The 23643-nt window shown below is 55.7% G+C and overlaps 3 protein-coding genes across 3 annotated transcripts; all 3 read left to right on the forward strand.

The window, feature by feature from the left end:
• Positions 1-1169: 1169 nt before the first annotated feature.
• Positions 1170-2482, forward strand: LEM3 (alkylphosphocholine resistance protein lem3; the record flags this gene model as incomplete). The annotated part of the gene is made up of 2 exons (XM_071059614.1): positions 1170-1391; positions 1466-2482. 2 exons carry the CDS (start codon positions 1170-1172, stop codon positions 2480-2482), a joined length of 1239 nt encoding a protein of 412 aa, XP_070915715.1.
• A 1014-nt stretch (positions 2483-3496) lies between these two features.
• SPT16 (FACT complex subunit spt16) lies at positions 3497-6830 on the forward strand (the record flags this gene model as incomplete). The annotated part of the gene is made up of 5 exons (XM_071059615.1): positions 3497-3673; positions 3732-3816; positions 3868-3989; positions 4056-5661; positions 5725-6830. The coding sequence occupies 5 exons, from the start codon at positions 3497-3499 to the stop codon at positions 6828-6830; spliced, it is 3096 nt and encodes a 1031-aa protein (XP_070915716.1).
• Positions 6831-17715: 10885 nt separating this feature from the next.
• MFIFM68171_04196 (uncharacterized protein) lies at positions 17716-19310 on the forward strand (the record flags this gene model as incomplete). The annotated part of the gene is made up of 4 exons (XM_071059616.1): positions 17716-17747; positions 17820-18699; positions 18758-19066; positions 19128-19310. The coding sequence occupies 4 exons, from the start codon at positions 17716-17718 to the stop codon at positions 19308-19310; spliced, it is 1404 nt and encodes a 467-aa protein (XP_070915717.1).
• Between the last annotated feature and the right edge of the window lie 4333 nt (positions 19311-23643).

The raw sequence follows: 23643 nt of genomic DNA on the forward strand, positions 1-23643 counted from the left end.
ACCTCTTAGCAGGTGAGGATGGGAGGAGGGGAGACGGAAGCGTGAAGCTTCAGGTTTGGGTAAGTGGGGTGCTCCCGCCCTACGTTCTCCCAGAAGGGTCTCGGCGTGCGTTCCCTGCATCACCGTGACCAGGGAAACCTGCCGGTCCATCAAGGAAATTTCAAGCCCCAAAGGAACAGTATAAGGCATATTGCCCGTCTTTGCGAATATTCAAGCGCATTTATTATTAGCGCGAGGAGATGGGTTACCAGAGGTAGATGATGGCTTTACTTTCCCCACGGGGACTTCCATAGCGGTCGTTGACGAGGCTGGGATGCTGCGGATGTTGGTAGTGGGTATGTACTTTGTCCGTCGTCAGTCCAGCGTCCCCTCCTCAACCCCCCTCGCGACTGGACCCGCTCCTGCGTTTTCTCCACGAGCCGCTGCTCGGCGTGGCCAGTCATTTGCGTCGAACAGTTCTAGAAAGACGCACGGACTCGATAGTGGCCTGTCCCGAACTCTAATCCCGGAGGTGGCACAGAGAGAGAACCGGCAGCGGGGGTTTTGTGGTTGGCTGTCCCTGCTCGCTGACGTGCTGTGAGCTTCACCGAGTCTTCTCTGGCGGCTTCTCTTGCAGATCTGCCGCAGCAAGCTGACAGGTGGCGGTGGGAAAGCTTGGTACAGAATGAGCTCGCGAAAAAAAAAAGATGATGCTGATCCCAATCAGGACTCGGATGCCGTCCCTTGCCAACGTTTTGTGTTCTGATGTGTCTGTTTGTGAAAAGGCCGCAGCAGTGTTGCTGCTGATCTTTGTTTGGTCTCCGCAGCCGCCGAGCAGACTCGTTTTACACGACTCGTAACAACTCCCCTCTCATAACCAAAGATACCTTTTTGTATCACAGAACCCCAGGAAGGTCCCATAGGCACAGCCCGCTCCGTTTCCCCATCATTCTAGCGCACGATCGCATTCGAGCGTCATGTGATTAGTCTCGTGGCGGCTTTGGATTTCATGCAGAAGACGCCTAAAATTGGGCGTCACAGCCTCTCTGCCAAGCACTGCACGGGCCATTTTACCCGCCGCTGGCTGAGGCGCTCCGTTGTCTTCGAAACCCTCCTTTTCTGACATCTCCCTGACTTGTGCCATCCCCGTAACCGACTACAACGAGCAGGTCGACCACAAGTTGCACACCATGGCACCTCGCCGTCGCCGTGGCGCCGCCAACGATGCCGGCGACGATGCCCGTTCCGACACGGATGCGCCCAAGAACCGCCCGCCGAACACGGCCTTTCGCCAGCAGCGCATGCGCGCCTGGCAGTGTGTGCTGACACCGAAACTCATTGTCACCATCTTCTCCATCCTGGCTGCCATCTACCTGGGTTTCGGCGCCTATCTCACGTATCTTGCGTACACGGTATGCCGCTCAATTTCTGGGTTATTTCTTCGCGTGCAACAGATGCTAATTTGCATTCGTTTCCGCGGCTCCAGGTCCGAGACATCCGAGTCGACTATACAGACTGCCTTCAGGACGCTTCGAGGGATGCGTTCAATCCAATGCCAGAGAATTACATCACGGCACACTTCTCCGCCAAAAACGACAGTTTAAATCCCTACAAGGCTTTGTGGAAGAAGGAAACACGAAATGTGGAGTACGGAGGCGGAGAGTACAATGCCGACCGAGAATACTGCATAGTGCGCATCAACATCCCCGAGGCGTTGAACCCCACCATCAGTTTCTTCTACCACCTCGAGAACTTCTACCAGAACCACCGTCGTTACGTCAACTCGTTTAATGCCCGGCAACTTCTAGGCGAAGCCGTCGACGGCCGCACCATCAACGAGTCCACCTGCGACCCGATTGCCTACGACCCGCTCGGCTCGGGCAAGATCGTCTACCCGTGTGGCCTGGTGGCCAACTCGATGTTTAATGACACCTTCTCGGACCTGATGCCCGTCGATGCCAGCACGGACGTCGCCGTTAGAGAGCGAGCCTACACTATGTCCAACAAGGGCATTGCCTGGCCTGGCACTAAGGACCTCTACGGCGTCACCAAATACTCGTATGACCAGATCGTACCCCCACCCAACTGGTACGAACGGTACAGGTTCAACTACACGGCGAGGAATCCGCCACCGGAGCTCGATAAAGACGAGGCCTTTCAGAACTGGATGATGTTGGCTGCCACACCCAACTTCTACAAGCTCGCGCAGAAGAACGATCATGACGTCCTCGAGGCTGGCGAGTACGAAATCGAAATCCAGTCCAACTTTGACACGATCCGGTACAACGGCCGCAAGGCCTTCGTCATCACCACGATATCTACCATGGGTTCCCGCAACATCTGGCCGGGTATAATCTTCTTGGTCGTTGGTGGTATTTGCCTGATTCTGGACGTCTACTTTATCCTCTCGTTTTTCTTGTGGAAGCCCCGGAAGTTGGGCGACCCCTCATATCTGTCATGGAATCAGCCGTCGGCGGCTCAGGGGCACGCGTCGACGTCATGAGTAAGGAATGTCTAGGGAGAAGGGTCGGTTCATGGAAAGCTGATGTTGGTGGAGGGTGCTCTCCTGTGTTTTCTCTCGAAGCTTTACTCTGGGATAGTGGGGTCGCACGGCGCACGGGGGGACATATCGGTGTCTGCAATTTTTTTTTTTTTTTTTTTTTTCCGGGTTTGCGTCTTCTAAGTTTCTGTTTTCTGTTTCTGTTTCTGTTTCTGTTTTGGTGCCCATTCCGAAAATGTATACGGTCGGTTACCAGTCCTGCTGTTGTATTGTACGGATACCTATCTGCTACTAGAGACGCGTTGGGATTGGTGGTTCTGTCTGTAGCGGATGTAGTGATGTTTCTCCAGCGCCTAGACATCCTCTTCTACTCTGCGACCGCCTGGTTAATAGACGATAACACTGAATGAATCGTCGCCGCGAGCAAGATGCGTACGATTGCATAGGAGGCACGGGCTCTTAGTGACTTACCCGGCGAGTAGATGTTTTAAGGGAGAACGGCAATGGAAAAGGTATGCTCCCAGTTGCCCCGCAGCAACAGCCCGGAACATTTTCAGTCGTTTGCAGCGTCCGTCAATTCATTGGAAACGTAGGCCGGAATCTCTCCCGAGCTTGTACCAAACGAGACAACGTGACTTGCCTCAATCATTCCAACGAACTTCAGTGCCGAGTTTGGGAGCGCACCTTGAATATTCATCCTCACTCGGCAGCTGTCAGGCTGCAGCCTCAGGCCTCTCAAGCAACCACTTAAGGCAGCCCGCCCCGCGAAACGCGATAGGAGGTGGCCCGTGACGTGAGCCGACGCGACACCCCGGAATTTTTTGCCTTGGCCCTGCTAGCCTTGTGGCGCCTTTGGAAGCAGCCGCTCCATCGGCGTTATACCGCTGCATCATTTTCCCACTACGGCAGACAGCTCTTCCTTCCTACATCATCATCATCCCCTCCCCCCTTTTTCCTCCCCCGCTGTCCGGGTAGTTCTGCCATCGTCAATCGCAGCGATTCCTGCAATCGCCCACCATGGCGGACATTAAAATCGACAGCAAGGTGTTCCAGGAGCGTCTGTCGCACTTCATCAATGCCTGGAAGGCCGACAAGCGATCCGGAGACGCGGTCTTCGGGGGCGTCTCCTCCATCGTCATCCTGATGGGCAAGGTTGACGAGGAGCCCGAATTCTACAAGAACAATGCCATGCACGTAAGTCTCACAGACGACGCGACGAGCGCAGTCTCGCCCGGCGCTAACAGAGTCGCAGTTCTGGCTGCTCGGCTACGAATTCCCGACGACGCTGATGCTTCTCACTCTCGACATCATCTACATCCTGACGACTCAGAAGAAAGGTTCGCACCCCCCCTTCTCATCATCTATCCGGCCTCTAACACGTCTCGCAGCGAAATACCTTGATCAAATCAAAGGCGGTCGACACCCTGTGGAGGTTCTTGTGAGAGGCAAGGATAGCGCCGAGAACGAGAAGCTCTTTGTCAAAATTACAGATGCCATCAAGGCAGCAGGCGTGAGTAATCCGTCATACCGCTTTCCCCTGCTGCGCTTGCAGAGCTGACAAAGAGCGTCACTGCAGAAGAAGGTTGGTGTTCTCACCAAGGACACATCGAAGGGCCCCTTCATCGACGAATGGAAGAAGGCTTTTGCCGAAAACTGCAAGGATGTCGAGGAAACAGATATCGCGCAAGCCCTGTCCGCCGGGGCCTTCTCCGTCAAGGATGAAGCAGAGCTCCGGGCGATGCGGACCTCCTCCAAGGCCTGTGTCGCGCTCTTGACTCCCTACTTCCTCGACGAGATGTCCGATATCCTCGACCAGGATAAGAAGATTAAGCACAGCGCCCTGGCCGACAAGGTGTACTACAAAATCGAGGATGCGAAGTTCTGGAAGACAGTGGAGCTCCCCAATCGACAGAAGCTGCCCGCCGATTTCGACCCCTTACAGCTCGACTGGATCTTGGGGCCCATTGTGCAGAGTGGCGGGAAATTTGACCTCAAATGGCAGTCGGACTCGAACAACGATCCGCTGCATCCAGGCATTATCATCGCCGCCATGGGCCTGAGATACAAGTCATACTGCTCGCAGATTGCCAGGACCTTCATGGTGGATCCCAACAAGTCGCAGGAGAGCAACTACAAATTTCTGCTCGCAGTTCACAATATGATTTTGAAGGAGATTCGGGACGGGATTTTGGTCAAGGACATCTATACCAAGGCCTATAACCTGATCAAGTCGAAGAAGCCCGAGCTCGAGAAGCACTTCCTCAAAAACGTCGGATACGGCATCGGGCTCGAGAGCAAGGACCCAACTTTGGTCCTCAACGCCAAGAACACTCGGACCCTCCGGGACGGCATGACGCTCTGCATCACGACAGGATTCAGTGACATCCCAAACCCAGACCCCCAGGACAAGAATAGCAAAGTCTACTCTCTTGTTCTCACAGATACGATCCGTGTTACGCCCGCCGAGCCGGTGGTCTTCACGGGCGATGCGCCGGTTGATGCTGATGCGACGTCTTTCTTCTTCAAGGACGAGGAGGAAGCCCAACCGACTCCGAAGAAGGAAAAGAAGGACTCGCGCGTAGGTGCTGTTGCAACTAAGAACATCACCAGCACCCGCCTGCGCTCGGAACGAAACACGGCGCCCGACGAGGATGCGGACAAGCGGCGTCGGGAGCATCAAAAAGAACTAGCGGCGAAGAAGCAAAAGGAGGGCCTGATCAAATATGCCGAGTCCACCGCAGACAAGAACGGTGTAGAGGTGAAGAAGTTCAAACGCTTCGACTCATACAAACGGGACAATCAGTTCCCGCCAAAAGTTCGAGATATGGGGATTGTGATTGATCAAAAGAACGCGACCATCGTTCTCCCTGTCATGGGCCGGCCAGTACCGTTCCATATCAACACGATCAAAAATGCCAGCAAGAGCGACGAGGGTGAGTGGTCGTTTCTACGCATCAACTTCCTCTCGCCCGGACAGGGCGTAGGCCGCAAGGACGAGCAGCCATTCGAGGATGCATCGGCCCATTTCGTGAGGAGCTTGACCTTCCGATCTACCGACAGCGATAGATATGCCGATATCGCGAACCAGATCTCGAACCTGAAGCGAGAGGCCGTCAAGAAGGAGCAGGAAAAGAAGGACATGGAGGACGTTGTTGAGCAGGATAAGCTAGTCGAGATCCGAAGTAAGCATGAATCACCATCCAAAACCACCCGGCGGCTTGCAGAGTACTGACATGAGCATCCAGATCGGCGCCCCGCTGTCCTGGACAACGTCTTCATTCGGCCAGCAATGGAAGGCAAGCGTGTGCCCGGCAAGGTCGAGATTCACCAGAACGGTATCCGGTACCAATCACCTCTAAGCACGACTCAGCGCGTCGACATTCTCTTCTCCAACGTCCGCCACCTCTTTTTCCAGCCCTGCCAGAATGAGCTGATTGTCATTATTCACATCCACCTGAAGGATCCCATACTCTTCGGCAAGAAGAAGACCAAGGATGTGCAGTTCTACCGGGAGGCGACAGATATCCAGTTCGATGAGACCGGCAACCGGAAACGCAAGTACCGGTACGGCGATGAGGACGAGTTCGAGGCTGAACAGGAAGAGCGTCGCCGTCGCGCCGAACTTGACCGTCTCTTCAAGAGCTTTGCCGAGAAGATTGCTGAGGCTGGGCGGAACGAGGGCATTGAGGTGGACATGCCGCTCCGCGAGATTGGCTTCAATGGCGTTCCGAACCGCAGCAACGTCTATATCCAGCCGACTACCGAGTGCCTGATCCAGATTACGGAGCCGCCCTTCATGGTCATCACGCTGGATGATATCGAGATTGCGCACTTGGAGCGCGTACAATTCGGTTTGAAGAACTTTGATCTCGTCTTCGTCTTCAAGGACTTTACGCGGCCGCCGGCGCACATCAATACCATCCCAGTCGAGTCGCTCGAGGATGTCAAGGAGTTCTTGGACTCTTCTGATATTGCGTACTCGGAAGGACCGCTCAATCTCAACTGGTCTGTCATCATGAAGACGGTAACAGCCAATCCTCACCAGTTCTTCCTGGACGGCGGTTGGGGCTTCCTGCAGAACGACTCCGACGACGAGGACGCGGAGGAGGAGGAGGAGGAAGAGAGCGCCTTTGAGCTCAGCGGGAGCGGACTCGATGAGGCGTCCGAGTCCAGCGAGGAGGACTCGGATTACGACTCGAATGCCTCGGCCGAGGCTAGTGACGAGGCTGAAATGAGTGATGAGGAGGAGGGCGAGGACTGGGATGAGCTCGAACGCAAAGCGAAGAAGCGTGATCGGGAGAGTGGTCTCGATGAGGAGGACCGGGGAAGCAAGAAGAAGCGCACGAGATAAATGCTGGGCGCAGCTTTTCGAGGCGGGGAATCCTATTTCTATTTCTATTCTATTCTTTTCTTTTTCTTTTTCTTTTCTTGTGGTCTTGTTCGCATTGGGTGTTTTTCTTGTTTAATCGTGTACGTCTAGGTGGTTTACGGATTCCCGGCAGTTTGCCTAACAGACAAAAAGGCAACGGGATACGTTACAAGGTTAGTCGCCCGGGTTGGCGGAAGGTCCATTCGATTACGTAGTTTGTGTGATTCATGTTGGCGGTGAAATGGAAGCTGCTTTTACCTTCGGGCCATAAGGCAGATCTTCATGACATTGCGCGGGCATGTATTAATGCTGGTTTCCTCCACGTCCGCGTTCATCCTACAGCCCTTCTGCCCTTCAGCGCTCAGTTTATTTCCTGGTTCTCTTTAATCACGTACCACATCTCTCCAGATGGTCATTTTCTCTCCGTCTTTGGATAGGGTCGCTGTGAGACGCGGTTTCGGGACGACAGTTCGGGTACATCGCTGCACTGGAAGTGAAGAAAAAGATGAGAATGACAACCTATCTTCTTTCTGCTGGCAATAACCGAGAAAGGTAGGTAAGTTGCCGGAATGTGGGATCCCTTAGATAGGATTTCTCACCGGCGACAATCTCGGAAGACGCTTAGTTATGTTATACATATATATTCCGTTAGCTGTACAGTACCAGAGCGCCAGTTCCCCGCGCGGATCTTTGCCAGAATGATGGTGTAGGCCCCATGGAAACGTAGTCTCCTATCGCTTGCCGTGCAATTGTCACTGGTACGATGATGCTTTCAACAGGCATATTCAGTGGGGTGGGAAGGGGGGGACGGGAAGCGTTGCGCCCTGGTATGGTTCTCAACTCTTCCCAAGTTCGCCGGTGAAGAAATAACACTTCTTACCATCCCCCCCCTTGTCCTTCAGACACCCCTTACTTCTGTGGGGGGGAGTATGTAGGGTATGGAGTTTAGGAGCTAGAAGATTGGGAGCTGATCTAACCCCCCCGCTACGGTAGTGTTTGCTACTCATCGTCTGCGCTCTTCTCTCCTGGCCCGTCGAGTCGTGGGTGGGATTTGGGCAATGGTGCGCGGCAGGTCAGTTTGTCATTACGTGATGGCTACTGCATGCGGTATTCAAGAACATGCAAGCTGGTGAACGGTTAATGAAAGAGAAAAGCTGGGCCCAGAAGCATGGCGGTCGCTGTCGAGTCAGCCCATCTAGTAGTGTCAGAGGTAAAGGCCAAGGCCACGTGCTCCATATCGCTGGCCTAGTTGGGTAATCTGTCATGAGGGTGAACAGGTGAACAGTCTTGTGCCCAGAGAGAGACGTTCGAGGCAGCGCCACCAGACACTTCCTACTTTCCCAGCCGGGCCAGTGGCTTGGCATCTGGCAGAGATGGCCCAAAGCACTCATGGGTGATCATGTGTGTCTTTGATGGGCCTGCCACTGGGTGCGATCGAAGAGGCAGTCTGTTCTCAGTGTCTGGCCGAGGGAAACCGGAACATTTACCAATCTGACCGGCCCCTGTATGCGTTGAGATGTTCAACTCAGCACCTATCGGGAGATTAATACGGGGCTGAATAGTGTCCTTGGTATCTCCAACTGTAAGACCGGAAGATCCCCTAAGCCCTTTCTACGGGTCGGTGTGGAGCGTGGCTACGTTAGTTAGGGGATGGGGGTGGCAGATCCGCTAACAGTATCAGCCTCTTCGCCCCAAAGAAAAGCAACCAGTGCGAAACCATCCCGGCGTTCGTGCAGGTTGGTCCAGATTTAGCAGCTTAATGTTCATCCAAGGCGCCGCTGAAGACGATGTTTGCGAGCAGAAGCAGCCGTCAACCCCTGAAGTCGCTCGGACCCAATACCCAGCAGATCGTTTCCCACTTCCAGCTGCGAGCTGTGCCAAGGATCTTGCCCAGGAGCCTTGGTGAGACATGTCTCAATCAGCAATCGACATGCCATACGATCCAGCACATGGCGTTTCGAAGCACACGTGCACAGCCAAGTCGTGGGCATATTGTGCGTACCGCTCAACGGACCCTTTCTCTCTGGGCCTGGGTGCGTCGTAGTGAGGAGCGGGCTGCAAGCTCACGGCTGGTCTGGCTCCCCCTCGAGATGGGGGAAAACACCAAGGTCCTACCACGAGATTGCGAGCTGAATTCCAGAACGATTTTAGTGCCCGATCAAGCACCGGGGGCACGCCATCACATCTCTCGCCGGGGTCCACAGGTCAAGCCTATGCCAGATTAGTGTACGCTAGACGAGCAGGAAGAGGACCCTTGGTCCACACTGTGTGTCTCCCCCTATCCAGCGCGCTGGCTCGGGGCGATGGCGTGTGCTGGGGGCATCCTTCCGAACCCGGTCCCATCCCAGTTCCCAAACCCGCATCTCTCTCTTGTCACACTCCAAGCAACGGGGTCCGATCCGGCGGCGGGAAGAACAAGTATGCCGTGCTGACCTGTCATATTTTTCTTGGTTTCGTGGATCCCGGTGAAAGGGTCAGCGAATCCGTGGGAGTGCCTGCCCTGAACTTCCTCCCCCCCCCTCCCCCCCCCCCGGACCGAGGCACAGCACTCGAGGAGACCGGCGACTGATAATCCCCCGCTCCTGGGAAGCCCTTGGGACGGGGCCAACACGCGGTAGCGTTGTCCAGCCTTCTGGAATGAGCCAACGATACTTGACAACCAGGCCCACCCTGGGCTGCTCGGCACATACGGCAGCGCCACTATCACCTCCCCACGCTTCTGCTTTTTGCTCATTTCCGCAACGGTAATAATGCACGTAGGGCCGTGAAATGTACCCACTTATTTGTCCAAAGCATCTAGCAAGGGCCAAGTGTGCTCCCTGCTCCATGGGATTGGTCCTCAGGTAACACATGAGGATGGTGTTTGTGGCTTGCGCTCTGGAGTTTGTGTGCCTGAGCAGAACAGGGCGCGAACTTGGGTTGGAGTTGCTGTGTCAGTCCGCCTCCGGGCTGGTGAGACACAGGAGAACCACGCGCTCCAGCCGCGAGCGAGCATCGATGTCGGCTTTGCACTGAATGATGCGAACCATCCAATTCAATGCTCTGTCTGGGGTAGGACGAGCTGGCAACTGTTGCAGAGGCCTCTGCCGTGCCGTGCGCGGGCCCGTGCCTTGTGCTGGTTGTTCTCGAGAGGGGCGAAACGGACAAGCAGCGCCAATGGACGCCTTCCCCCTGTCTACCCTCTTCATCTTCTGACAGGAGGGCTAGCACGAAAACAGGAGCCCCGGCACACTTACGAGTGGCCGCCATGTTATGACAAAGGTGGACTCGAGACAACCAGACCTCGACGGTGAGGGAAGAGGTATGCAGCCTGGTCATCCCAAGCCTATCTAGTCACGTTGGGCGAGACGGAGACGCTCTCTCAGCGGCTGGCTCACGAACAATATTCTCCTTCGATCAGTGAGCCTAGGCCTCGCGCTAGACTCCGGTTGCATTGGCAGTCGGCCCAAACGCCGAGACATCTAGGGCCGCCCGTCCCATACATACACGCGAGTGTACTGTACATGCTTGTATATATCACCTGGCGAATGGGCTCGCGCTTCTTGTACTGCTTTGGACTGTGCCCACCGCCAAGCCCCTTCTGTCCCGTTGGCAGAAATGACATCGGTGAGCCTCCCGTTTCGCCAACGATATACAGGATCATTCACTGCCCGGAGAGACCCGAAGTCTAAGTGTACAGATTGGAATGCAATGCGGGAACATCACGGGCCGAGGAGTTTCGAAACTTTAAGAGCTCACAACCTTGGCTTCGATGGCTGCCTCTAGCAAAAGCGCAAGGATGGGAAACACGATCCAATACCCTGCCCAATGAGATCGGGGCGGTGCGCCCAGTGTAGCGAGGGCTTGCAGTTAATTAATCGGCACAAATCGTGGGCGGCCTAGGGTGTGGTGGGATCTGGAATTCATCCGATCAGGCGATCGGGAACCGTCTGTGGAGGGAGCGGCCGTGGGGTGGGAGCCTTCCAGGGGGGTGCAAGAGATCGAGTGCGAAGCAAGATGCGGTGCCCGCCTAACTTGTCCCACATTGCGCCTCGTGTTCAGGCTGAAATACAATAGACGATGGTGCCCAAGATTGCACCCGAAAAACGCCAGAGCGGCCGGGAGATAGTCTTAACACCGGAGTGTTTGTCGCTGCTTAATCCCCGGCTAGCAAGCCTCCCCCCCTCCACCGAAGCTGGTCGAGGTCGGACAAGGGTTGGGTAGCCGTCATTGGGGAACCAGAGTTTCTATCCCGATGGCGGGCTCGATGTGACGTCGAGAGTATCGGCAGCACGCTCGACCAGCACCAACAGGATCGGTTGCCAACCCGCCGTGCGATCCCATGCATCGCTCTGGGCGGACACACAATCCGCCATTCTTTCATTTGGTCACGGCTCTGGGATCGCAGGCTTACTGCTCCTGGCCATCCGTAGCCATTGGCAGTTCTTGTGTTCTCCAGACGCAATTCGGAGGGTGGAAAGCCAAGGCGGGTTGGGGAAGGCAATCTATAATCACTCATTGAGGTGACGATATCTCGCCCCAAGGACTCGCATCCGGTCCGGGCCCCGGTCACGAAGCATCGCATCCAACTGGCGGCCGAATGCCCTGCTGGCTGCCTTGATGGCTCGCACTATCGCGCCCGTGGTTGTCCCGTCTGGCCACGGATCATGCCACATGGCAGGGCACAGGGATACAAGACCTTTTTACTCGCATGTGGCGGGACGACACTAGAGTCTCCGAATGGCTTGTCTTACGAGCGGTTGGTGCGGGATGATGGCATCTCGTCATCTGGGTGCGATGGATCAGATAAATTTGTCCAGATGCAGGCCTTGCACGCTGCAACCCCATTGTTGACTGCATCTGACATGGACAGCCGCCCTTCCCCATGTACGTTCTCCTCGGTCAGCCAATCTGATGCTCCGAGGAGACCGGCGAAGTTGATGGGATTCTTGCGCGTGAAGGTAGGCCAAGGGTTGGGTGGGGGCTGGGGGGTGTGCCTGTGTGAGTGTGAGTGTGAGTGTGAGTGTGAGTGTGAGTGAGTGTGTGCGCGCGCGCGCGTGTGTGTGTGTGTATAGTTTGGGTGAGCGAAGGCGTCGACGACGCCGCGGAACTTTTGGACAGTCTCTTTGTTGGCCCTGACTTGCCCGTTACAGCCTTGGTCGAAGGCAACGCTGGCTAACCCATGGGGAGGGGGGGAAGCGAAGAAGGCAAAACACTGCGTCTCGAAGCCGGGCTATAGCGTATAACATGATCCATAGTAGCACCCAGCCGTGCAGCAGCTTCCACTAAGATGCTCCGGGGGCGACATCGGTGTTGGACCTGGTCGGATGAACCCAGCAGAAAGGTCGCCAGATGGGATTTCCTGCGGTCATCGCCTGATCTGGGGGACGCTGTTGTGTGTCCCGCAGCCAATGATGGAATGCGCCATGCGTAGCCCTGCTTTGGCCGCCTGTCCGGGGGTCCGTGTTTGCCCATTCAGGAACCGTTTCCGATCGATGACCCCGGCCAAGTGACGAGCTGCCATGCAGCCACGGCCTGCAGCAGGGGCCCGGGGGTGCGCCATGACAGGACGCGATCGCCCATATCCGGCCTGGGGGGAACCGTGGAAATGATTGAAACGTTTGGGCCGTTGTCTTCTGCCGATCTCAACGTATTCGTATTAACTTGGTCGTAACGTACCGGCCACTGCGGCACTTGGCGTGACAAAACGACGCACAATTCGTTCTCAAATCGGGTCCACATCCGATCCTTGCCGTCACCGCGAAAGCAAAATCGACGCCTGTCATGTCGTGTATCTGTAGGTCGGCGGCCGTCTAGAGCATAGTCGTGTCATGTGTTGGTAGTGAGTGGGTTCGGTGCTGAGCCGACGGAGTACTTTTGTCCCTCTGGGTAGGTACTGTGCGTGTAGCCGGCGATGAGAGCTGTCTTTTGTCCCTGTGGTTTCGGGGCCTCGATAAGCATTAGCTTAAAGCTGGGGGGTTCCTTTCAGCGAAAAGTTCAGAAGACCGCCGGGGGCATGGAATTGGCCCCTCCCGCTCCCCGGCGCATGGATTACGCCACGCTAGGGCCCGGATGCTCTTCCGTACTGAACATAAGTCGGGTACACGCACTAGAAGGCCAACGCTCCAATGTGAAGAAAGCTTGGAATTTGCTGACCTAGGGCTGCAGGGCGGTCGATCCTGCATCACCTTGGGTAACAGCGTTTGGAGCGCCTGGCTGCCGAATGCCTTCCCCGGAAATTGTCTGCATCATATCAGTCAGGACAGCTCTCAGCATGCGCGCACAACAGCAGCTGGGAGATCCCATGGTCCCACAGTGCGGAACGGGTATCCATCGAGGCAATTCCGTTTATGGGGACACCCGAGAACCCAAGGGTATTTTTAGGACGGCTTGCGAATGCGACTGGTGGAGCTGGCACGTGTCGAACAAAGCGGGGCTCCGAATCGAAGCTGCCATCCCCGAGATTGCGTTTTTCCCAAGATCTGCCATCTGAACAAACACTTTCCCAGTTGGGCCAGGGCCGTCTACGCATCGTCAGTGTCTCTATTCGGGCGGCTGCTTTCGATCTGCCTTTGTCGAGGTACCTTCCCAGCACAATGGCACACATTGTCCCCCGATCCCAGACCGTCGACAGGCAGCGTCGGTTCGGAGAGTTCTTTTCCGCTAGGTCCTGTACTGCAGCTCGAGTCAGCATGCCTCCACCGAACTACCCCGCCGCAGCCTCGCAGCTAATTACTGGTGACAACACGGTCAGGCGTGGGGCCTTGCGCGGGATATTTGAACCAAAGGGCTTTCGCAAAATGCTTGCCTGACGAGAGCATCGAGGATGAGGAAGCGTTTCGACCAGCGTCGATCCGAGGTTTTGCTGATTTTTTTTTTTTTTCTCATTTCCCATCGTTTGCTTGCTTCGAGCTTCAAATTTTCTGCTGTTCTCTCTCGCTTGTTTTGGACGCCCTAGCGAGCGCGGAACCGCAGGAAGACAGTCTGCTACTGGGTAGAAAAATAGGACAGATGTGATTGGTGCATCGGGGAGCGGGGCACTTCGGTTACCCTGTTCCTTGGGTCCCGCCCCGACACCCTCGGATCTGTCCTTCCTGCTGACAAGCAACCTTGGGGCCGATGCGACCGTTTCGATTAGCGAGGAGACCAAAACATCCCCAGCTTCAGCACATTCACACACTAGCGTGCAGCAGCGCAGCGCACTCTGCACTAAAATTGGCTCCGCCCTTTCATCTCATGACCCTTGCGTTTGGGCGCTCCCGGCTCGCGGGGACACCGCCAGATCCGATCGACGAGCAACCTGTTTCGCCGAATGATGTGCCAAAAAGCCCGAGCAGAGTCACATTCGCCAACTGCCACGCTGCCAGGCGTTGTTGCACTTGGGGAACATCCCGACGCCCACGATTGCGTCTGACCCACGTTTGGAAACCCCGAGATTTGGAGGGGCGAAGGATGTTGGAAATTACGCTCATGCGCCGGGCACAGGGTTGGATGCCCTCGGTCTCCATCTCGCGGCCTCTGGAGGCTTCTCTGCCTCGGGAAAACAGGACGGCAGAGCATTGCACCAGCTGCACGTTCGAAATGGCAGTTGCCTTGTGATACCACCCAAGTGTATGGCCTAAGGCAAGGCCATGCTGTGTGATTCACCAGACGATTCGTCGCGGCGAGTTGGGGAGGCCGGGATGCCACCCACCCTTGCCGCGCCGCCTGACGTGACGAGCGACTTTTGTCAGGCCGGTTTTCCCTCCTCATTCCCAGTCATTCCCAGGGTCGTCTTGCGGGGTTGCTGAGGTATATCGGAACGCCACGGGGAACCCCCTCGCGTCTCTGCCGTCACCCGATTGCCATGGCTGTGGACCGATGTGTAGTTACCGGTCGCTTGGAATGGACTGCTTAAAGCGGCCTTTTACCTCATCCGTGACAATATCCGACCGGTACATTGCTATGTACCGAGTGGGTTCGTTGACCGCCTACTGGAACCAGGCGTCCTGCGAGCGCCTTGCCGGGATCTCGATCCAGTGCTTCAGTGCCCGAACTCGCCCCTACACTGTGCGCTCGAGGGTAAAAGGGGGCAATCAACCAACGGGGTCTTGGCAAAACATGGGAGAACAGTGGTATTTCCTTCTAGAAGGGGTGCCAAGACAGGTGATCCCAGCTGACCCAGATTGACATGAGCATAGTGTACGCTCCCCTTGCACGACCACTATCGGAATTTAGACGCATTAATAAATAATGGCGTGTTGGGCCGCGATCTCATGCTGTTGGCCCGAGGTTGCATACAATGCAGCAGTGTCGGGTAGTTGGACCGGGGGATACTGCCCAGAAAGTTCCCGGATGGGGCCGCCAAAGGTCAAACAAAACCGACGAGTTGCCATCGAAATGCTTCCTTTATTCTACCCTACGCTAGGAAACATTATCGAACGCTGGCCTGCAAAGCTGCATGTATTCTCAACAGTTCTTTTACCTACCCTAATCGACCGCTCGAGCTGCGTGCGGGTAGTGAATTTCCACACTTTGTCAGACAGCACGGGACGCTGCAGCCTGGCACAAAGGTCTGGGTTGCTATGCGTTTTCCAGCCTGTCTGCACTCGTGTATAGGCCTCTCAACTGACAACCGGAGCGGTGAGGCACAGCGGCGCAGATCGGGGACATGTTCGATCCGAGAATCAGATCTCTATGCGCGCGTGCGGAGAGCGGAGGCTGATTTTGGAACCGCCTCTTAGGTGCAGAAGACATCGGGCTTGCAATTCGTTCGCAGGTATTTGATCTCGATATCGGTCCTTGGAAGATGCCGGAACGGGGAATGGGTCGGTGTAAGCTTTCCAGCCTGCTGCGACGGGGCTCATGTGCCGGGTTGTGGTTGGGCAGATTGCGGGTAGGGATCTTCGTTTGCAGCAAGCAGAATGTGATTGTTGGAAGATCCTGCACCTGCATACCGAACAACTACTGGAAACATTAACATTAGGTACTGTACCTTGGGTACGGGGCTGGCCGCCTTCCAGCCCAGTTCATACCCTACAACCGTGGTATGAAACTCTTCAGTGTCTCTACATGCCCGTCCCGGTCGATACAAGACAAGGTTAAAATTCAGGTACCTTAACATCCGTGTTAAAGCTTGAGATTAATTCGGCTCCTAAGGGTACCTTGTGCGAGAGCCCGGGGTGATAGACACCACACGTAACCCGCCTACACCTCGTTGCAACCTCGCACTCACCGCCGGCTAGGATCCTGGCTGACCACAGGCCACCCCGGCAATCCACACAATGCCCCAGTCTGGTGGTACCAGCACCCGCCCTTGGCTGGAGATTGTACCCCCATCTCCTTTCCCGCTCCAAGACAGGCTTTCAACCCCCCCCCCTCCCTCGTCCTCCTCCCCCCCCCGGCCCCCCCCCCCCCCCCCCACTCGCGCCAATCTCATCAGGAAAATCTGGGCTGCATTTCCTGGCTATCCCATCCCAGATTGGCCCCCAGCAACCGCTGGCCTCGTACCGATGTTGGGAACGCGATCCATCCGGTACCACAGAATACTTACATAACGGTACTGTAATACCCGTGAAGTGCTGCCACAGCAGGCACTGTGGCCATTGGCTTGCACAGCCGTGAGGAGGGATTGAAGCTGCATGTCTCGCAGTGTATCGGTTCTGCATATAGGTAACATGCATCGTTGTCCATCTGTATTACAATTTGTTCCAAGTACCTGCGATCGCCTGTCAGCGATCTAAGGCTGAGCAAGCGGCCGACTCTGGTCCGTGACCAGCCTCAACCGACCGCACTCAAGATTGCCACCAGAGAAGAGAAGCATCCCGGCCAACGCCTGCCACCAGTTTCGGTCGGGTTTTCTCTCTTGTCAAGACCGCGGCCCTGTTAATGCCGTCGATTATTACCAGTTACATTGGCAGAAGCCTGCATCGAGTCCGCGCGTCCGGTCTGGGGCTTTTACGGCTGCCTATGCACCTGCTCAAGGCAGATAAAACGAAAACCGGTGGAACATTCCCAAACCCCGCCACTGGCCGTCATCAAATCAACGGTCTACAATACTGGTCTTTCAACCTGACGATATGCTGCAAAGGGTGGAGTGACACCAACACAGCCCTGAGAGCAGTGGCACACAAAGCTTGGCGTATTTGGCTCTCTCTGCGGGATACGGCAGGGAGAGAGGCGAGGTGCAGAGAACGTGTTGGTCGAGGTAGTGTACTGTACCGTAATTTTGGTACGTACAGTACCTGATCTCGCTCCGCGAGAGGGCCCGAGGGGGGAACGGCACGTTCCCACAACCATTTCCACGGAAGAGCTAGGCGACCCACTCTGATCTCGATCGCCCCTCACCCTGGTCCACACAGTGCACAATGCTTAGGACGCCGGCCCCAGGCGGCTGGCTAGTCTCCCTAATCGCAGGTCAGCTCCTTGTCAAAAACAGGAAAGCACAAAACCGCAGCGCCCGCCACTCTGTCGGGCCCTCTTTGGTTGTGCACCTTGCCATCTCTTGCTGTTCGTCTCCCGAGGATTATCTTGCATTCGTTCTCTTCTGCATTTTGAGAGCTACTAGGCTACTCTCCTCGTTGCAAGTCGACGTCCGGAAACGAACTGGGTTTCCGGTTTTGAGAGTTGACCGCTTCCCACACGCCTCTCGGCGACCGTCAATCGTGAGCCGACCAAGCCGACCGAGCCGGATCCGCGACGAGCACTCATCGAGAGGAATTGTCGTCACCTTCCTGGGAAGTGTAACACTGCGCAAGTCACAGCGATTGGCTTTGCCTGCGCTTCCGCCGCTAAACCGCCAAAAAGACGCCGCACCCGTCCTGACTACCTTGCTTGCCGCGCCATATGGTTACGAGGTTAGTAGTTGGTAGTGTGTAGGGCATCGACTCGGTTTTGAACGAGGCCCGCTATGGAAGCGGGTGAATCGGGAACTAGGCAAAGGTCCGTTCTATCCAGTCCCCTCAGGAATGCTCATCAGTACTAGAGAGTCCTAACCAGCCGACGGGCCGACAGTGGGATTCCAACTGCCAACACACTTGAACACTTCGACAGACGGCCCAGGGAGCGCATCGAGACGTCATACAGGGAAGGACCGACGATGGCTGCAGCACTTATTAGCCCGAGCGCTCCTTACCAGCATCACGCGCCGTACAACTCGGGGTATCCTCACTCTGCGCCCGCCACCAGCATCCCCGGCATGATCTCACCAATCGAGCCCCGGCGACCTTCGGACGAGCCCGAGCCGGCTCGTTCTCATCGACAATCCTTGCCGTCGATTTCGGAGGTGATTTCAGGCGCGAAACCAGTGTCGTATCCCCCGCCGCCTCCGACGCAGCTGTCTCCAGCCCACGGTCTTCCATCACCATTTTCATCATCAGTACCGCCTAGGCCGTTTGGAGATGCGGGGGCGGATAAGAATCCGTCGCCGAGGACATTGCACCCCAGCTCTTCTGCCTATCCGCGGCCCGAAACGCTCCCAGCATTCACGGATCCGGCACGGCCTACCTTGGCGAGCAGGCCTGTGCCTCCGCCGCTAAACACATTCCCGGGACAGCACCCATCACCTCCCGTCAAGCTCGAGCATCTTGAGGCAGAACAACGGCATGCCGAAGCCCAATCTCTCAGCGCCGGCCACCGCCCGCAGCCAGCACAGCCGCTCCCCGGTTTATATTCGGAAACCGGAAGACTCCCTCCAGGACAATTGCCCTTGTCCGCCTATCCTGTCTCCCCTAGGCACATGGGACCCGCGCTTCCTTCACCATACGAGCCGCAACGGCCAGCGGGTGCGTATGGTGAGGAGGGCAGTCACTCGCACGGTCATCGTCTGTCGGACTACAAGGCGGCTTTCGACAAACACTTTGGAACATGGGGTTACCAAGAAGCTCTGCAACAAGTAGGCTTTTCAAGATTCAATCCGGTTCAAAAGACGGCGACTAACCAAGTCGATGCAGATTGCGAGCTCATGCCGCACCGGCTACAACTTCGCTGAGGCGTACGTGGCGGCAGCACGCGAGCAGCAAGGCTCACAGCCGATCGCGTCTCGGATGCCCACTGAGAACGAAGTCAGCTTACTACTCAACAATCTTGTCCTCGCACTTAAGAAGCTCGAGGACGTCCGGGACATGATCCAGCAAAATCGGTTACACAACGAGCGGGCACGGGAAAGCGGCAACCGCAAACCCGATGACGAGGACGTGACCATGTACGGCGATGGGATGAAGCCAGCATTTGGCATGGGTGAGGCGAAGAAGCGACGTGGTGTAAGTGACGGCGTAATGTCTATCTAGCTCCGAGACGCAAGAAGACTAACCTGTCGAACAGCGCGCGGCCCCGCCGGGTAGGTGCCACAGCTGCAACCGGATTGACACGCCGGAGTGGAGACGTGGACCGGACGGCGCAAGGACGCTGTGCAACGCCTGCGGGCTTCACTACGCCAAATTAGAGCGCAAACGGCAGCTCGATCAGAGGTCAATCCGGCCGAAGCCTGCCGACGAGCGGAAATAACCTGACCCGGGCTCGCCGCCGTGGCCACCGGCTTCACCCATTTCCATGTATCGGACGGCCCAAATCGTCCTGGGACGACCAGCTCGTTATCATTGCCACTCGCTGCCAGGGTGCTTTTTATTTCTTCTTTTTAAACACTGGCGAGACGGCTCCCATCATTACCGCATTTCTCATTCCAAGCGACAGAAGTTATTGTCCTTCCGTTCGGATCGTCGAAGTAGTAACACTTTTCTATAACTTCTTCCTTATCTTTTCTTTTTTTTTTTTTTTTTTTTTTTTGTTCAAAAATACCCGGATGGTCTTCGCGGACCCAAGTCCTTGCATCGATCCCTGTTGTCCAATACCCGACGAGGCAAGATTCTTTTCTAGTTTATTATTTTTTTCTTTGCTTCTTGTATATACCCATACCGATACCCCACACCATACACCCCGGACCTTGTCTTTCCCGTCTTCTTTTTTTTTTTTTTTTTATTAACTCTTTTTTTTTTTTTTTTTTTTTTTTTGAATACTGGGACTGGTTTGGTTTCGGTTGGCCTTTTCTACGTGGTTCCAAAGCTTGCCGGGGCATCTATATTAGCAATCATCATGGTCGTGGCGTACATTTCCGGTTTCTCTTTTTTTTTCAATTCTATTCTACTCGCTCATTCTTGTGCGGAATATGCCGTGTTCTGTGTCCTTGTTTGTGTGTGTGTGTGTGTGTGTGCGTGCGTGTGTGAGAGAGAGTGTGTGTGTGCCGTTGTTCTCTTTGCCTTTTTTCCTTTACCTGAATGATGTGAGAGGTTTAGAGGAAGGCAGCTTCCAAGCCCTGTGAGTGGTGGAGTCGGAACACATTTTACCTAGAAGGGGGGCTTTGTTTACATGGGTTGTTGATGGTGCAGGGAACCTGGTATGTACCGGGGTCGGAAACTTATGGGGGTCTTGTATCAAGTGGCAGAGGTGATCTTTGAACACGAATGGGAAGGGTGATAAAGGTGTCCGTTTTCCTATTTTACGTTTTGTACTGGTGGGGGGGGACGGGGGCGTCTCACCATGACCCGAGTATGATGAGAGGAGAGGTTGGGTACCTGGCTGAACGTTTTTATGACTAGTGCTTTGCCCATTTTGGTCCGGCTTGTTCTCTGTCAACGGAGGCCGTTTTCACTTCGTGCGCTTGCAACTGCAACATTTGTGCCGGGGAAGGGGGGGTTGGGGGCTTATTTTTGGGAATTCCGGGAGGCGTGCAAGATAGGCTGGCAGCAATAGTATGTGTGGCGTCGGTAAGGGTGAATTTCGATGCACCTTCTTTTTGGAAACATCCAGACAAGAATACACGGTGAGAGCTTGCTATTTATGACATCGTTCCCTGCCGTCACATTTCCTCGTACGCGGGATGCCCACAGCTGGGCCGGTCGATGCCTTGTGTGTCAAGGTGCACATTTATTGCAAATCAGCAAGGGGTTGAAATGGTAGACGGAGTCCGCCCGCAGCGGCGGCCGAGCTAAGCTCGCCGACCGGCCGGTTGGTTATCAGTGCTCATATCTGCGGCCCGCCGTCCGGGATCGGGATGTTGAGAATCTCCTCTGTGTATGTCTCCACAGGGCCCCCTTTCGTATCTCGTCCAACGAAATTTCGGGCCTTCTTATTCTAGTGGGAAGGAAGATGCGGATCTGCCAGGCTAGATGCAGGGGAAGATGCATATATGGTTGCCAGCTGTGATGGGATTGAAGACATCATAACACATCTATGCCGGCACAATGTCCGTTTCCCTACCGTGTATTGTACCGATATTGTCCGTGTACTTATGCATGGCAAGCAGCGGGAGGAGAAGGCGAGTTGCGCTCGTCTCTCCAAGTATCCGCCCTTACATGGCGAGGGTCATATCCACAGCAGCCCTCGGGGATTTCAGCGATGCCGTGAGTGGCGGTTCGCATCCACAAGTTAGCGGAGGGAGGGAGGGAAACAACGCGTTGCGGCATGGGTAAGTCTAGGAAGAAGACGAAACAGGCAGAGAGAACCGTAATGGCGTCGAGTCACAGGGACCCTTGAACGGTCTGGTTTTACAGTGCCGCGTTTCGTGGCAATCACCTTCTATCGATCGTTTCCTCGGGCCGGCAAGTAAAACCCTGCTCCAAGTTTTGCGTTCCGAGACTTTCGTTCAGCAACCAAACTACTGAGAATGTGTGCGTTGTTGCTGCAGCTGCAGCTGCAGCTACCCTTTCCCATTGTCCATCCTCAGACCAAGTCGTCACACGCTCGGCGCGGCTGGAGCTCGTGGCCATGACACGGTGGAACATCGGTTACCAACCTCTCTGAAGCTCCTGGTTGGAAGAGAGTATTACGGTTTTTGTGTCCTGCGCACATCATGTAATCTCACTCTTCACTGCCTCACGCTCAGGACAACAGGAGTGTGGAGATGGTCGGCACAGGCATGATATTCATGATGTAGGCAAACACCGGAAGAAACCGGGACTGAGTTCTGGCATGTATTGCTTCGAAATGAACTTCAGCAAATTGAGCGGGCAATGGAATGCTGAGCCCAAACCGTCAAGCGACAGGAGGTACGGTGTAGCTGTCGACAGCGGGCACCGTCTCCGCGGCGGACGACAGAGCCCGTGGACAGTGCGGCTTCCTCCGAAACACACATTCTTAGCGCCGTGCACTTATGGAGAAACTTGGAGACGAGAGAAGAAAATCGAGGGGAGTACAGTAGCAGCTAGCTCGGGCGCGCTCTTTCAGTCCCTCACCCCCCCCCCCCCCCCCCCCCCCCGAGGAAGCGAACAGGCGGACCGTTGCGGCTTCCCGCGCCGAAGTAGAGCACCGGTGTGACGGAGGATGCCTCCAAAAGGCAAATCGGCGTAGAATAGGCAACTGGAATGAGGCGATGTGGAAGAGGAAAATATGATACGTAGCCGCTGGTGAGGGGTTGTTGACGAGAAGCAAAAGCAAAGAAAGGGTCGCGACCGACACCCGGACCGAGTTCTGGACTGGGTCTAAGCAAGCCGAGGGGCCAACTGCCGCGCCCTAGGCAGCAAGACGCCGAAAAGGACGATCCAATGAACAAGGATGACCTGGCAACAACAAGATGGAAGGCGTTGGCAGCAAGGGGACAATCTGGGGCCGCCTCTCGGGGGCCAGCCGCCGGCTAGCCGGAGGGGTAAAAATCGTCAGGGGACCCCGAGGAAGAAACGGCGACAATCTTGTGGCACGCAGGAGGCGTTGCTGGACCGGTTACATACAGAATAAACCTGTTCCGGCGGGCACTGCATGTGACTGAGTAGGTAGGGGAGGAGTCATCCGGCTGACCGCCCTGCACGGAAACCTCATGCCACTGCAGCACGCTGCGAGGCTGTCACGGCGCTTGTGTTGGTGTGGCCGGCGCGGCCCGGGAAAACAACAAACATGCAGAGCGAGAAGAGGCGCGAAGAGGAAGCTGATGCCCCGTCGGGCATGGGCATTGGTCCTGGCTTGCCCCCGTCAGCAGCAAACATCGCGTGGGCCCCGCGATCGGAAAGGAGAAGCAATCGAGATCTTGTACCCCGGGGGGGTGCTTGGCTCGTTGGGTGGGGGGGGGGAAATACCGAGACGGAAATGTGACGAGACAATCACACTGTGACCAAGGCTTGCCAGTGGCACACGTACATACACAAGTTTGTACCCGAAGCTAGTGTAAAATCTATGCAATTAGACAGTATTGGATCTGTTGGATCTGTTGGATCGCGGGACATGCAACCATGGATAGGGCCATGCAGCCGGGAACAGTGCGGGGGTGGTTCCATGGACTGGGCGACACACCCAGTTAAGCGCCTTCGCTGACGAACTAATAAACCAACATACAAAAGTCGATTATCCGCGGACGCCTCAAAGCCACCGTTTGTTGCTTCTCCTCGGGCACCGAAATACTTCTTCCCCTTTACTCCCTAGCCCAATTGTCGCGCTCCCGTATCCGTCACTGCACACACCATGCTGGGACTTGAACGGGGCGCGGATGGCCGCAGACACCCAATTGCCGGGCCCCTTTGTCTCGCCAAGAGAGGCGAGATTAGCGAGGGCGATTTCCATCTGAAGCCAAGTCCCTGACGTCACTTGGGATTCCGCGATGGGATGGGCGGGGAGCGGCAAGCGCGCCCAAGCCAGCCGACCGGGACTGATTGGCCGCGGAATCGGCTGGATTTTGCTGGGATTTACTTGAACACCCTTCCCTCCGGGATCGAAAGACGTGTCTTTGGTTCCGATCCAGCGGGACATCTCAGTTGCGCGTCAGGTGAGCGAGCCAAAACGGCGACCAAAAACCGGGGAATGCATGGCTGCGAGGATCGTCAAGAGAACCCCTCAGGCACCAACCTCTTTTTTCTCC

The sequence above is a fragment of the Madurella fahalii genome (assembly GCF_045866475.1).
Source record: "Madurella fahalii IFM 68171 DNA, scaffold_2, whole genome shotgun sequence".
NCBI classification, from domain to species: Eukaryota; Fungi; Ascomycota; class Sordariomycetes; order Sordariales; genus Madurella; species Madurella fahalii.